At 40.3% G+C, this 13,762-nt stretch overlaps 1 protein-coding gene across 9 annotated transcripts in view; it reads left to right on the top strand.

Moving 5' to 3' along the window:
• Positions 1–13,762, top strand: part of sulf1 (sulfatase 1) — a 131,796-nt gene that overhangs the window by 114,074 nt on the left and 3,960 nt on the right. For 4 of the 9 annotated variants that reach the window (XM_041814421.1, XM_041814420.1, XM_041814419.1 and 1 more), the window contains 9 exons: positions 1,603–1,729; positions 6,619–6,829; positions 7,234–7,480; positions 7,565–7,661; positions 7,749–7,843; positions 8,001–8,072; positions 8,812–8,984; positions 10,102–10,244; positions 11,636–11,759. In XM_041814421.1, the coding sequence (XP_041670355.1) occupies positions 1,603–1,729; positions 6,619–6,829; positions 7,234–7,480; positions 7,565–7,661; positions 7,749–7,843; positions 8,001–8,072; positions 8,812–8,984; positions 10,102–10,244; positions 11,636–11,759 (1,289 nt within the window). Of the gene's footprint in view, positions 1–1,602; positions 1,730–6,618; positions 6,830–7,233; positions 7,481–7,564; positions 7,662–7,748; positions 7,844–8,000; positions 8,073–8,811; positions 8,985–10,101; positions 10,245–11,635; positions 11,760–13,169; positions 13,204–13,762 lie in introns of all 9 variants that reach the window. The other 5 variants (XM_041814426.1, XM_041814424.1, XM_041814425.1 and 2 more) reach the window with 4 other exon arrangements.

Here is a 13,762-nt window from a genome sequence, read left to right as displayed (position 1 = left end):
TGAGAGCAGCAAAAATAAATAAATAAATAAATAAAATTATTTGTTAAAATATGACTATTAGTTTTATATTTTCCATTTATGTATGCTTTTCTTTTATTTGTCTGTTATTTTATATGAAAAAAATTACAATTCCATGTATTCGGTAAGTAAACCTAAAACAGATTAAGGAAATATACCAAGCTACGCATTTCTGAGAGTAAAATGTTGCCCAAAAAAAGCATTTAAAAACTTAAAATACACAAAAAATGTGTAGAAACTGTGGAAAGGAAGGCTATAAGGCCATTTGTAGAGAAGGAGGGGATTTTGGGGGAAGCTGTAACACTGGTTGTGGCCAGATTGTGCTGGTGTAATGATACTGTATATTACAGTATGTCATGTTCTCCCACACAGCTGCTGTTTTTCCCCAACTATCATTTCCTCACGTTCCAGATTTTTTTTTCCCCCCAAAATCGCTGTCTTGGCCCTCCCATCTCCCTTCCACTAGTCCTGCTTGTTTGCCAGCAACTGCATCAACATCTGCAGACACAAGAGTAGAAAAGAAGCAGTAGTTGGCTCTGCTGCTACGATGCATGCAGATTGGTCGCCTGCTGGCGTATGTTTGTGCAACACAAGAGCTGGCTGCTCTGAGGACTGCTGGGTATAAAATGAAAAGAGTGTGGCCTTTTGACCTGTAGGGGCTTTAGCTCCTTTAATCCATTCCTCCATTAATCCACACTGTTTATAAAGGCTGTCTGCTCGTGCACTTGTTTCTAAATGCTAAGATTAGCCCCCCCAGACCTTTCACTCTGTTGCTCAGACACAGACGTAGCAGCACACAAACAGTAGCTAATGTGTTTGTGCATTTCCCCTCAAGGGTTATGCGATATATGTGATGATTTAATATCACTGTCCTCACACAACCTTACAGTAATGTGCTTCAGAGCCTGTGAAATGCTGTCGGACAGCTGGGACTGAGTATGTTGTTCATGAATCCAATCATCTATATAATGCAGACATCAGGGAGGGACAATGACAACAACTGTTAGCTCTTTAATCACCCTTGGCTAAATGCTAAAGCCTGTGTTCAAGCCCGTGTGTGAATATTGGCTGTTTTCCCCAGAAACAAGAGGGCTCAACAGGACAAGACAAGACAACAGAGCTTCTCTCAAAGGTGGCAGGTCGTTCTGTGCTTTGCAGTTGCCATCATTCAGTCGGTGTGTTTCGAGCAGCCAGGCCATGTTGGCAGAAAGTAAGGGATAGAGGAGGGGGCTGGCACGGCCTGAACACAGACTCAGCCAGGCCTTGTGGTGGTAGTGGAGGAGAAAGGGGGCAGGGAAGTTGAATGTGATGCCAAGCCGAGGTCAAACAGTTTGGCCTGGAGCTGAGGAGTGGTGTGACGCAGAGCGGAGCTCAGTGCCCAGGCCCTCCAGCACACCACAGATGCTACAAAACTTATCCATTCAACACCACCATGAGAAACACACAGGACAGGCAGTGACAGAATGTTAAAAACAGGAAACTCTGAAACTTTATTGTCACTTAAGTTTAGTAATGCTTTGTGCTCTGACTTACTGAACATGGTTGTGCTCATTCCCTCTTATTTTTGTCAATCTTGTGCTATAGGAAGATCCTGAGAAAAAAGGATGACTCACTGAACACTCAGCACACCAACAGCCTTCCCAAGTACAAGAAGGTCAAGGAGACGTGCCAGCAGGCCGAATTCCAGACACCCTGTGAACAGCCAGGACAGGTAACACAAACACAATGTGCTTACACGTGCAAACCTTACTTTACCACAGATGAGATCCTTTGACATTCACACGTCTACAGAAATACAAGAGAAGAAGCCACTGAAAGAGCATGACTTTGCTTTTTATGAATGAATGAACATTTGATTATTTACATGATCCATCCACATGGAATCACGAAGACATATTCACTGTAAACTAGTCGACCTGGCCAGTATCAAACAATATCAATAGGTTGGACCCAACTTCATATTTAAAACACTTCAGGAGGTAATGTAAAACAAATGTGCAGACAAAAGCACAAACCAGCAGTTTTAAACATGGGAAACAAAGTGGTGAACAGCAATAGATTTTATAATTATTCTTTTTTTTTTTAAACAAAATATAGTCAACAATGAAAAACAGTAAGGCATTGCCAGACATTCAAATATTTCATATTGCAAGTTACAATACAAGTTACACGAGAATTTAACCCTTAGGTATACCTCAGCACATTCTTCATGTTCTGTTTAGGAATTCTTGAACTAATTTGTGTTCTGTTGATGCGAATGGTATGAAACTGCACAAAGCCAAATTGTTACATTAACCCGTTTGGTATTTTGCATAGGAAAAATACTCACGTATATATCCCTTGGGGACAAAACTTGCCCATTTAAACCCATTATAATTGATTATTTTGACTGCAAATTTGCAATACCTTGTATCACTGTTACCGCCATTATCTGTGATACACTTTTGAATGGGGACCTTAAACTTGCAATTTTGACTACTAACCACTAGATGGCACCATTACCCTTTTTGTGTCAAGCGTGTATCCGTAGGGCACTTAAAAGACACACTTAGAGTGGGGTTTTTTTATACCTCTGTGAAATAAAGGCATAAAGAAATGAAATGGAAAATGTCTGTGGGTGTTGACAGGAATATAAACTTGGGTTTTGCATGTAAGATATGAGAAATTGCATCTCTGAAGTGCCGCTCCAATGTGTTTCGTTGGAGTAAATAAATCAATCAATTGAAAAACAAATGATGAATATAACCATATAAAGTAGGGGTCAAAAGGGTCCATCATTTTCATCTCCACCAATTTCTGGACACTGCACAAAAAAATGAAAATGCATAAAACTTGATGTTGGTGGTAATTGATGACTTATGACCATCTTTGATGATAATTTTTTAAAAAATCCACTGTTTTATATGGAAAATATCTCATTCTGCTGAATTGAAATTGAACAAACTGGCATTTAAGGGGTTAAAAACACATAAAATCATGACAGTGACCAAAGATTTGCTACTCTATGATCAGAACTGAAGGAGATAACTGAAAAAAAACAGAAAAGTTGTTTTTAAAAATAATATAAATCATGAATTTTGGCATTTAAAGTAGGTGCAGAAAATGTCCCCTAGGGATATGTGTAGTCGTTTATAGGGATGCCTGAGGGTTAAACACATTATCTCAGAAGTTGTAAAGCAATCAGAGCTTGTAGTAAAGGAGTGGTACATGAAATTCTAATGATATGAATATGTCTAAGGCAGACCACTAAAGGTGTTATTTATTCTTCCAAGAATAATTTCCATTTAGCCCATCTTTTAATGCATTGTTTTCCAGCTATTTTCCCTTGGAGCACCACCTACATGTACCTAAGGAAAGCTCCTTTTCAAATTACAGAAAGTGCAATAATTCTTTAACCTGAAGTGTGTAAAAATACCAGTTTGATACAATGTTTTGAGAGATTTTTTGCTCTACACATTATGCAAACATACACATTCAAATTTCTTTAAAGGATTTTTTTATTGAAAACAAAAATAACGAAAAATGATCATCCCCTTTTATAAAGCAGTTGTTATCTGGATTAAATTGTGTGAGCCAAACTTGCAATTAGATTGTTTTTTGAAACTGTTTATTCCCAGTTAAATCTATTTTAATGCTGGTTGTTGAACAACACATTAGAAGAGGAACCTAAAAATAATTGCAATATTGGGGAGAAAAAATTGCAGTTAGTTTTTTTTTTTTTTTTTTTGGCAAATCGTTCAGCCCTAGTGGAGATAATAAGGAATAGGAAATACAGCTTTTCTGAGTTGCTGTTAAGTCAGTAACTGTTTACTAAAATTGCAGAACAACTTAATTTAATCTTAGTGCTTTAACAGTTTACTTTGCAATGTGTAACCTTCAACACTAGCTGTTTCATAGTATGAAGGAAAAGACCTGGCAATGATGAAACCTGGCCTCCTTATATGCAGCCTGAGCACCAGAGGAGTTTTTCATAGGGAATTATCCAGTTGTGCTAACACAGCAGACAAGTGCTTTATTTCTTATCTCCATTTAGTTCTTATCTTTTAATCCATATCCTCTTCTCTGTTATTTACATGCAAAGTAGAAGGACACGGATCATTATCAGGGATTACATTTTATATGCATTTGAAGGCCAACTAACCTCCCTGTTACAGATCACTCTGGCTCAAACTGGAGTGCTGCATGGAAAAAAAATTAAAGCCAACTTCAGCTAAGATATTCTATCTCAGTCTTGAACCTGATTTATGTTACAAAGAAAAAAGTTTTGTTTAAAAAAGCCTTAAAGGTTTAAATATGACCAAGTGATTTTCTAAGAGCCTCTCTGTGGTGTTTTTGTCACAGAATGTCTGCGGTCCTTTGGAAATCGATCGTGTGATAACTCTAAGGGTTTATTGTGGCTTCACCAGATTTCCTCAGCAGGGACATAGAAATCTCTGTTTCTGTATATTTTAGAGGAGAATAAGTGAGTGTGAGTGACTTGCGGTACTTTGGCTCCTCTACTTCCCGCTCATGTTTCAGCTTGCATGGTCATCCATGTCTGCTTCCAACCAACCAGCCCCCTTCATCCTCCTCCTCTTTCTTAGTTCTCATCCATCTCTGCTGTCCTGCAGTGGGACTGTTGTGCCTTGGAAGCCCCCACAGGAGGAAAGGCGAGGGAGAGGGATAAAGAAAGATGGATTGTTTTCATCCCTGAGTCACAATACATCTCTCTCTCTCTCTGCTGATATAACGGCTCTGTTGGGCCTGTAAGCTCTCCGTCACTGTATGAGCCCTGAAATGAAACCTGATCTGCCTCATGGCTCTTTGTTTGGACCCTCATTCCCACACTCACCACTGATCATCTGCACGCCGCTCTGCAGATGTGTCTCTTTCATTTAAACAAGGCCTAACCAGCGCTGCTACTCACGTCAATTAGTCTGGATTTCTTTAACTTGTGGGACTGGATGTTGAGAAAGACGGAGGATATACGCAAGTGAGTGGATGTGTGTTTACTCCACCGGTGACGCACTTGGCACAGACTCAGTGTGAGAGTGATAGGGGTTTCTATTTTATTTTCTAGACACCAGACAGGCCCAGTTCATCTCATGTGGTCCATTTGGTTTATCTATCCAGCTGTTTTTAGATGCCATTGTCTACCGCAGACTAAGATCTGTCTGATTTATCTGTCAGAGACAGACTGTTTCAAAGGGAGCTTCTGAAGTTGCAGCAAAATAGAGGCTTTGTTTGAGATGGAGTTCTTCTGATGAACATGTATAGCGTTTTTTCCCCAATCGTTTTTCCTGTACCTAAGAAAGGTGAAGCCCCCTCAAGACCCAATGAGACAAAATATTGACATGCTATCATCAAAAATCAACATAGATTTTAATTGTTTCACTGATTAACTCTAAATAAAGCTAGGCATGCTTTACTTATCAAAAGACCTTAGTATAAACCAGTGGTTCTCAGCCTTCGGATTGGGACCCCCTTGGGGGTTGCGAGACACTGAGAGGGGGTCTCCAGTTGCCCTAAAAAAACTAATAACATTTTTTAAATTACACTGTTGCAACTTTACACCATTTTTGTCAATTTTTTTTTACCCCTTTTCATTATTTTTCCCACCAGTTTAAACACTTTTTTCCATTTAACATCCATTTTTGATAGTTTTAGACTCTGTCCATCACCTTTTTTTGCCTGTTTTTGCACCTTCTAAACCAATTCTTGCCACTTAAGCCTCTGTTGACCTATCATTGCTACTATTAACCCCTTTTTACACCCATTTTTTCCAGTTTTAACCACATTTCACCATTGATACGCCCATTTTTGCTAGTTTAACCGTCTGCCAATATCTACCCATTGTTTCTTTCCCAGTTAACTGTTTTTGGCCGATTTATATCAAATTTTCATCCAATTTCACAAAATTTCTACACATTTTGCCAATTTAAAGTCACTTTTAACCTCCCTTTATTATTATGTATGCCCATTTTTGCAACTTTATTCCACTATTGCCTTTTTTTTGCCATTTTTATCTAGTTTTTGCCACTTCTAACCCATTTCTGCTACTTTTAAAATCCAATTTCCCCACCTTTTCCACTATTTTTGCCATTATTAACCCACTTCATTAATTTTTAAACCATTTTAATTCTTTTTTTAACAAAGGGGATTTACATTTTTAGGAAGGCTATTTACTACACCAATTATTAAAAAAGATATTTGTTTCTTTGATAAGAGTGGTTATTTTTTAAGGTTAAATATGAAATATGGATATCACACTTAACTCACAATAGACTATGGTTTTGCTGACCTCCATGAGCCTCCAGTTTGGCTGGGCGCCAGAAAGCTCTCCCATTTATCCCCCTTTATGGGCGACCTTGTCTGCACATGACTATTCCAAATTGTGCATGACTGTGTTCAACCATCCTCAGGTACAGTTGAGTTCTGCGGGCTCTGCGCCCCCCCACCCCCGCCCCCCCCCCAAGGTCTTTGGCGGTCCCGGACCCCAGGTTGGGAACCAATAATGTAGAGCACTTACCAGCTAATTGGAACGGCATCTGAAAGATGCACACTTGGTTTGTTCCAATTTGTACATTTCAATTAAACTACATTTTTTTCATTTGTTGACAGAAGTGGCATTGTGTGGAGGAGATCACAGGGAAGTGGAGGATACAGAAGTGTAAAGGTGGCTCAAAGGAAGGCTCCAGGAAGAGGGCTCGCAGTCTGAAGCCCCACGGTAGTTACGACAACAGAGAGAGGGGCTGCGACTGTAGCGACACTACTTTTAAACCCTCCAGGGCCGATCGACGCTCCCACCGACAGTTCTCCTCATCTGGACAGCGTGAGAATCTGTTATTGCTTTATCTAATAATGTATGAGGATATTAATTCATGTTAAGTCATGGAGGATTGTATAAACATGTGTGTAGGATTTTGGAGGTATCTCAGTCCAGCAGTCAAGAACCATGTCAGCATGCAACTTCTTTAAACTTCTACCATGGTGTTGACGTCTGTCTCTCAGTACAAGTTTGAGAAAAGAAGTCTGCAGAGGCTCAGGGTTAGATTTCCTGTAATGGATTATTTATGCTCTAAAGGGAGACAGATGCATTGAAAAAGCAAACATCCTGCAACAAGTCCTGCAATTTGCTCCGTGGATGTTTCTGTTTGAGGTTTTGAGGGGTTTGTTGCCCTCTAGTGGTGCTCAGGAAAAGTGCAGAAATATAACACTTGGACTTTATTTTCACAGGTTACCGGCCGCGCTTTGTCCACACTCGGCAGGCCAGGTCTCTATCTGTGGAGTTTGAAGGACAAATATATGACATTGACCTTCAAGCAGATGATCAGTCAGCCATTCGTCGCCGCGTCATCTCAAAGCGACACTACAACCCCGAGGACCCGGAGTTTGATTTAGGGACTGATGACGCTTCAGAAGAAATGCTCGCAGACGACACCAATGCTGTGGGATACCCAAACTCAGTGAAAGTTACACACAAGTAAGAAGAAAAGCCTCACACATGTAAACTGTATGTCTGTGAGAAGAGCTTGTCATGTGAGTGCTTCTTCTGCTTTGTTTTCAGGTGTTTTATCCTCATGAATGACAGCGTTCACTGTGAAAGAGAGATCTACCAGTCCTCCAGAGCCTGGAAAGACCATAAGAGCTACGTCGACCAAGAAGTGAGTCAGCACATTTTTCTGATTGGTCAAGAATTATTTTCACAAGAGAAAAGATCATTAATATTATTGGTGCGCAATTAATTTCAGATTGAAGCTCTTCAAGACAAAATCAAAAACCTCCGGGAAGTCAGAGGTCATCTAAAGAGGACACGACCAGACGAGTGTGACTGTGGAAAGAAAGGGTCAGTCTTTACCAAAGATCTTTCTCCATTTCCTGTCATTTTCACTTTAAATTACATTTTTTATCAACTTGATTTGCACCTGATTCCCTTCACCCCAAAATGCCCAACTCCAAAAGCTTTCTGTCTGGTCCTTAGTCTCTTTCTCTGTTTATAAAAGCAGCTATTATAGCAAAGGGGACAGAAAAGCAGGGAGATTGAAGAGCAGGAATGATCAACTTCATCCGTTTAAGTGAGTCTTTCTTCCCCTTTAAGTAACAGTTTAGTGTCATTCCCTTTCCCTCTAGATCAGCACTTACATCTAAATAAGTCTGATTCCCATTTTAGATCCTGTTTGGCTCTACTTTGCTAAGTTCTTGCATGGACACTGCATGTAACATTTAACTGTCACCTTCATGTAGATGACTTTGTAGTCCAGATGATTGTTCCAGCATGTGTGTGGTTTCTGTGTGAAGTGCTACCGACAATAAAAAACAAAAGAGAGCATGTTATCTCCACCATTTTAGTCCGTTTTTGCTCCCAGAATGGGTTTAAAATGACAAAGCAGATGTATGGCAGGGACCCATCCTCTGCGTGTCTGGAAGTGATCGAGTCACGCAGAAAGATAGAATGACTCAACAGAGGGGAAATCAGTCAATCCCTCAAACACAGCGATCAGCTTGCACCAGGAAACATTGGGAACACATTATGCCAATCCAAAGCAGCTGTTTTTTCTCAGTGCCTGCTCTGTGTTCAGATGGAAAGGAAGAGAGGACAGTGGCTAGAATGTCATCCCAAAGAAAATTGGACAAAGTAAGAGCTTAAACATGAAAGTAAACAGACTGTCATACCCTGGCATTGCTGATGCCTTCTGGAAGTCCCTCTGAGATCTTCCAACACTGCGGTTGCTGGCATTAGAGAGGGGATGTGCACTGATGTCATCTTTCATGTCACCATTTGTTTAAAAGTCTCCCACTATTTTCATCCAACAGGGAAGCTGCACATGAGATTGACGGGAAGGTTCAGCTGTACAACGAGATCAGGAGGAGGAAGAAGGAGAGGAAGGAGAAGAAGCGGCAGAGGAAAGGAGACGACTGCAGCCTGCCGGGTCTCACCTGTTTCACACATAACAACGACCACTGGCAGACCGCTCCACTCTGGTCATGTATGTAAACTGACTACAGGCTCATCACAGTCTCTTCAAAACCTGTCTAGCCCCGAAAAGACAAAAATCAAGGCTTTTGTACTACTCCAATTCTAAAAAAGTTGGGGCACTGTGTAAGATACAAATAAAAACAGACCGCAACGAAACCCATATTTTTTTCACAATAGAACATAAACAACATATCAGATGCTGAAACTGAGACCTTTTCCTATTTCATAAAGACATATTATCTCATACTGAATTTGATGGTAGCAGCATATCTCAAAAAAGTATGTACGGGGCAACAAAAGGTTGGAAAAGCTGAAAAACAGCTGGAGGAGCGTTTTGCAGCTAATGAGGTTAATTGGGACCAGGTTGGTAACATGACTGGGTATAAAAGGAGCATTTTATAGAGACAGAGTCTCTTGGAAAGATGGGCAGAGGCTCACCATTCTGTGAAAAACTACATTAAAAAATGAAATGATTCTAGAAAATCGTCAATGTAAAATATTTTGAGAATCTGGAGAAATCTCAAGGGACAAGGCAGAAGGTCAGTATTGGGTGCTCGGGATCTTCAGGCCCTCAGGCAGCACTGCATTGAAACAGGCAGGATTCTGTTCTGGAAATCTGGCTTAGACACATCCAGAAATCATTCTGGACCACACAGTCTGTCAGCGCAGCAAAGAAGACCCAAGACTTTTACGGCAGCTAGAGTCCTACATCAGACAAAATGAGACAACATTCCTCTCTCTGAAAAGCTCCAGTAACTGATCTCCTCACTGCCCAGATGTTTACAGATTGTTTTTAAAAGACGAGGGGATGCTACACAATGGTAAACATGGCCCTGTCCCTACTTTTTTGATATATGTTGCTGCCATCAAATTCAAAATGAGGTAATATTTTCACGAAATGGTAAAATGTCTCAGTTTTAACATCTGATATGTCATTTATGTTCTGTTGTGAATAAAATATGGGTTTATGACAATCACTGTATTCTGTTTTAATTTACGTCTTACATAGCTGCCCAACTTTATTGAAATTAAGGTTGTAATTTGCTCACTAAAAGACCTTGAATTTGTGAAATTGTATCAGAAGTTTTCTCCATGACTGACCAAAGCTGATGTCTATTCCTGTCTAGTGGGTGGCTTCTGTGCTTGCACAAGCTCCAATAACAACACCTACTGGTGCCTGAGAACCATCAATGAGACCCACAACACCCTTTTCTGCGAGTTTTCCACCGGCTTCCTGGAGTATTTTGACCTTAATAGTGACCCATATCAGGTATGTGAATATCTTTTGGCAGTTATCTGTGTTCTGTGTCTGTCTGCATGTTCATAAGTCCCTGCCAGTGTTAATTTTGAAAGCTATTTTTAATTGTAAACATTGTTTTAGTTGAAGATGATCATTAGTTTTAGACCCGTTTAGTCATTTCCAACCTTTAAAGTTTAAGTCTCGTTTTAAAAGACAAAAAATAAAATAAATTTTTGTCAAAAACTTGAGTTAAACATTTATTCTCTTTGCCTGGATCTGGTGGTAATAATACTGGTGTGTGATCCCTGATTTCTACCGCTGAAAGGTAGAAGAGCTACAGATGTGTTGTGTTTTGACAGATTTACCCACAGTGGAAAAATATCGTTGACTTTTTAACATCCAGGGAAAACTAAATAACACTTCAGCCTTGTTTTAGTCTTCTTGATGAAAACTAAACTTGACTTTCCATCAAAGTTTGCCATGCCAAAGCTCTTAGTCTTAGTCTTCCTTGTGAAAGAAAGGTCAGTAAACATTTTTAGTCATACTTTTAGCTGATGAAATCTATGATTCCTGCATCAGAAAACTTTTTAGAGGAAGCAGAGACATGCAGTGTCATTCTGCACTCCTTTGGAGACAAATCAGGGTTCCTGCGGATCCTTGTAGAGTCTCAAATTTGAAATTTAAGGCCACAGAAAGTCTTAAAAAGTCGTATTTTTACTTGTAAGAAGTCTTAAATTTTTTGCTATACAAAAAAGGGTGTCAGTTTTTCTCATCTCCGGTCAAAAGTCTCAAAAAGTCTTGAATTTAATTCTTTTAAAGGGGACATATTATGCAAAAACTACTTTTTCAAGCTTTTCTTACAAAAATATGTGCCCCTGGCCTGTCCACAATACTCCAAAGAATAAGAAAAATCCATTCCCTCCCCCTTTTCTTTCTCCACCTTTCAGAAAATGGGTGCTGAAACAAACTGTTCTCAGATTTTCCCCTCATAATGTCATTTGGGGAGTTAGCCCCGCCCCCAGGTTCGGTTGGCCCACCCTGCTTGGAAGAGAGTTCCGCCCTCCTCTCCTGATCCTCCTCTCAGCTGCCAGCTGAGAGGAGGACCCATTAAGCCACATCCATTATGTCACATCCATTTCCTGAGAGGGGTGGAGTCAGACATCTCATTTGCATTTAAAGCCACAGACACATAAACAGCTCATTCTGAGCAGGGCTCAAACAGAGGCGTTTTTAGACAGGCAAAAATCAAATCCAATACAAAACAAACTTCACAGGCATGTTTTGTGGGACCTCTAAAACCAATATAAACTTGTCTTAAAAGAGTAAAATATGCAACCTTTGAGTGTGTAGGAACCTGCAGATACATGGTGGTGCTAAAACAACATCTTTAAGCTTATTTGTTTTATCTGACCCCTGTTCAGCTGACCAATGCCGTGTATGCAGTGGATCGAGAGGTGCTTAACAGTCTCCATGCCCAGCTTATGGAGATGAGGAGTTGTCGAGGTTACAAGCAGTGTAACCCTCGGCCTAAAGGCTTGGATGCAGGTAAAAACTATTCCCTATCGTCCTGTCCTAGAGCGGTCGTTCATGTGGACATCTACACTGGGTTTAGTGGCAGTTGTTATGCGTAAATGATGACTGAAGCAGATTTTACGTACAAGAATTAGAGTGAGGACATGCTTTCATTTGAATCCGCTTATATCAGATTAAATAATAAAAATTCTAAATGAAATTGACCGTACTGAGCAAAAATATTTGTCTACTCTTCTGCTTGGTTGTAAGTCTGTTTCAGTCCCGGGGGTGTGTTTGCGTAATTCTGCATGCTGCATGTGTTATGGGATGATCCACTCAGTGACGTATGCTGACATTACAGGTGGAGGTTAAAGAATCACACTGTGTTTGCTGATTTAATGTTTTCTTTATCCACTTTGACCTCTCTCTCCCAGGCCAAGACTCCCACTCATTTGAATATTTTCCTCTTTTACATAAACCAAATGTTTCAGTTTATATTATTTTACTTTGAAAATAAGGCCCCATACAGCTCTGGCCTTGTTCCTTTCTGTGACTCAACCAGCAGTGTTGGAGATATTATTTGGAGGATGCTGTCATCGGTGCAATTGAAACTGTCGTTTTATTAGAGCTTGTCATGCATCACTGCAATAATCAGCTGCTGCGTGTTTTTTACTACAACCACATGGTCTAAGCACCCTCACAGAGCAGATACAGGAGGATGGAGGGGCTTAATAAGTAATATTGCCATGACCAAAGCCTGCAAAGCCCAGCCGTAGCTTTTTCGTGTGTGGCATGAAGCGGCTGCGTTGTTTATGTCCTGAGGGTAAAAAACTTAATGTCTGTAATTACCAGCTGGAGAGTGGAGCACCAGAGCGGCCAAGCTGCTCTGAGAAAACTGATTGTGTTACAGCACTGGCACGCTGGACTTGTCAAAATGGTGCCAACACACGTCACATAGCAGCCTAAAATCTCCTTACTCACACTGGCTGCCCTCGCTCATGTGTGATGCCAGCTCTATGAACCGATGAAATTGCTGTTGTGGTTACATCAAGTGATGTTTTTGTTGGAGGAATACATTATTAAAATTTTAGCTGGCCTGATGAAATGGATCTAGCAGTTACTTGCGTCTATTTAAAGCGTGTGACTCAAGCATGAGGATCACCTGACAGGATAACCTTGTGTGTTTTACTTTCAAAGGGAAACTCCAGTTAAACTCTGCACATCACAAGCCACTCAGTCCCTCATCTCTCAAACCACCACTTTAAAAACCCTCCGTTTAAACCTTTTTTTCTTCTCATTCTGATCATCCAATGATTGCATTTCTCCATAGGGAGTAGCAGCTGTGCATGAAGACATCTTCAGTGTGAATGATCTTTTTATCTCCCTCCTGTATCTCCCTGAATCAAAGCATTAACAATCGATTGCTTTTATTTTTCCGATCAGGAGGTAAAGAAGGAGGAAGCTATGAGCCACACAGGTATCCACCAATTTTTGTTTCTCTTCAGTGGCTTTTTCTTTAACACCTGCATGGGCCGAATTCGCCTCATTCCCACTAATCCATCCATGCGTGGAGTGCTGGCGCTTGATCTGTGGCTGCATGCTGGGGACACCCTAACAAACCATAACAGACGATTTTTTTTTCCTCATTAAAGCAGCTTCATTTGTTGACACCTCTGTGCACACCATCTGTCTTCACTTCAAACTGCTGTGTCATGTCAGCCTGCAGATATTTGAACAATCAATCAGCAGCTCCGATCTTCTCTGCTACAGAAGTAGTATCTTTACAGTTGCCTGAGTGAAAATATAGCTTTAAAGATGATCCTTGTAGCTATTTTTATGATAGCATGGCTAATTAAGATTAAAGAAGTCCTGTAGGGATGTGCTGAGTATGTGCTTTGACTTTAGACCCCCATTGCATCAAATGCACGTGAATGAAAATGCATGATACTGTATCATCCCTACTCATGCATCATACTTCACATGAAAACTTTAAAGGAATAGTTTGATCATATGGGAAACATTTGAATTGGAATGCC

Source organism: Cheilinus undulatus, linkage group 19, assembly GCF_018320785.1.
Source record: "Cheilinus undulatus linkage group 19, ASM1832078v1, whole genome shotgun sequence".
Lineage (NCBI taxonomy): Eukaryota > Metazoa > Chordata > Actinopteri > Labriformes > Labridae > Cheilinus > Cheilinus undulatus.
This window is presented reverse-complemented; position numbering and strand designations above follow the sequence as displayed.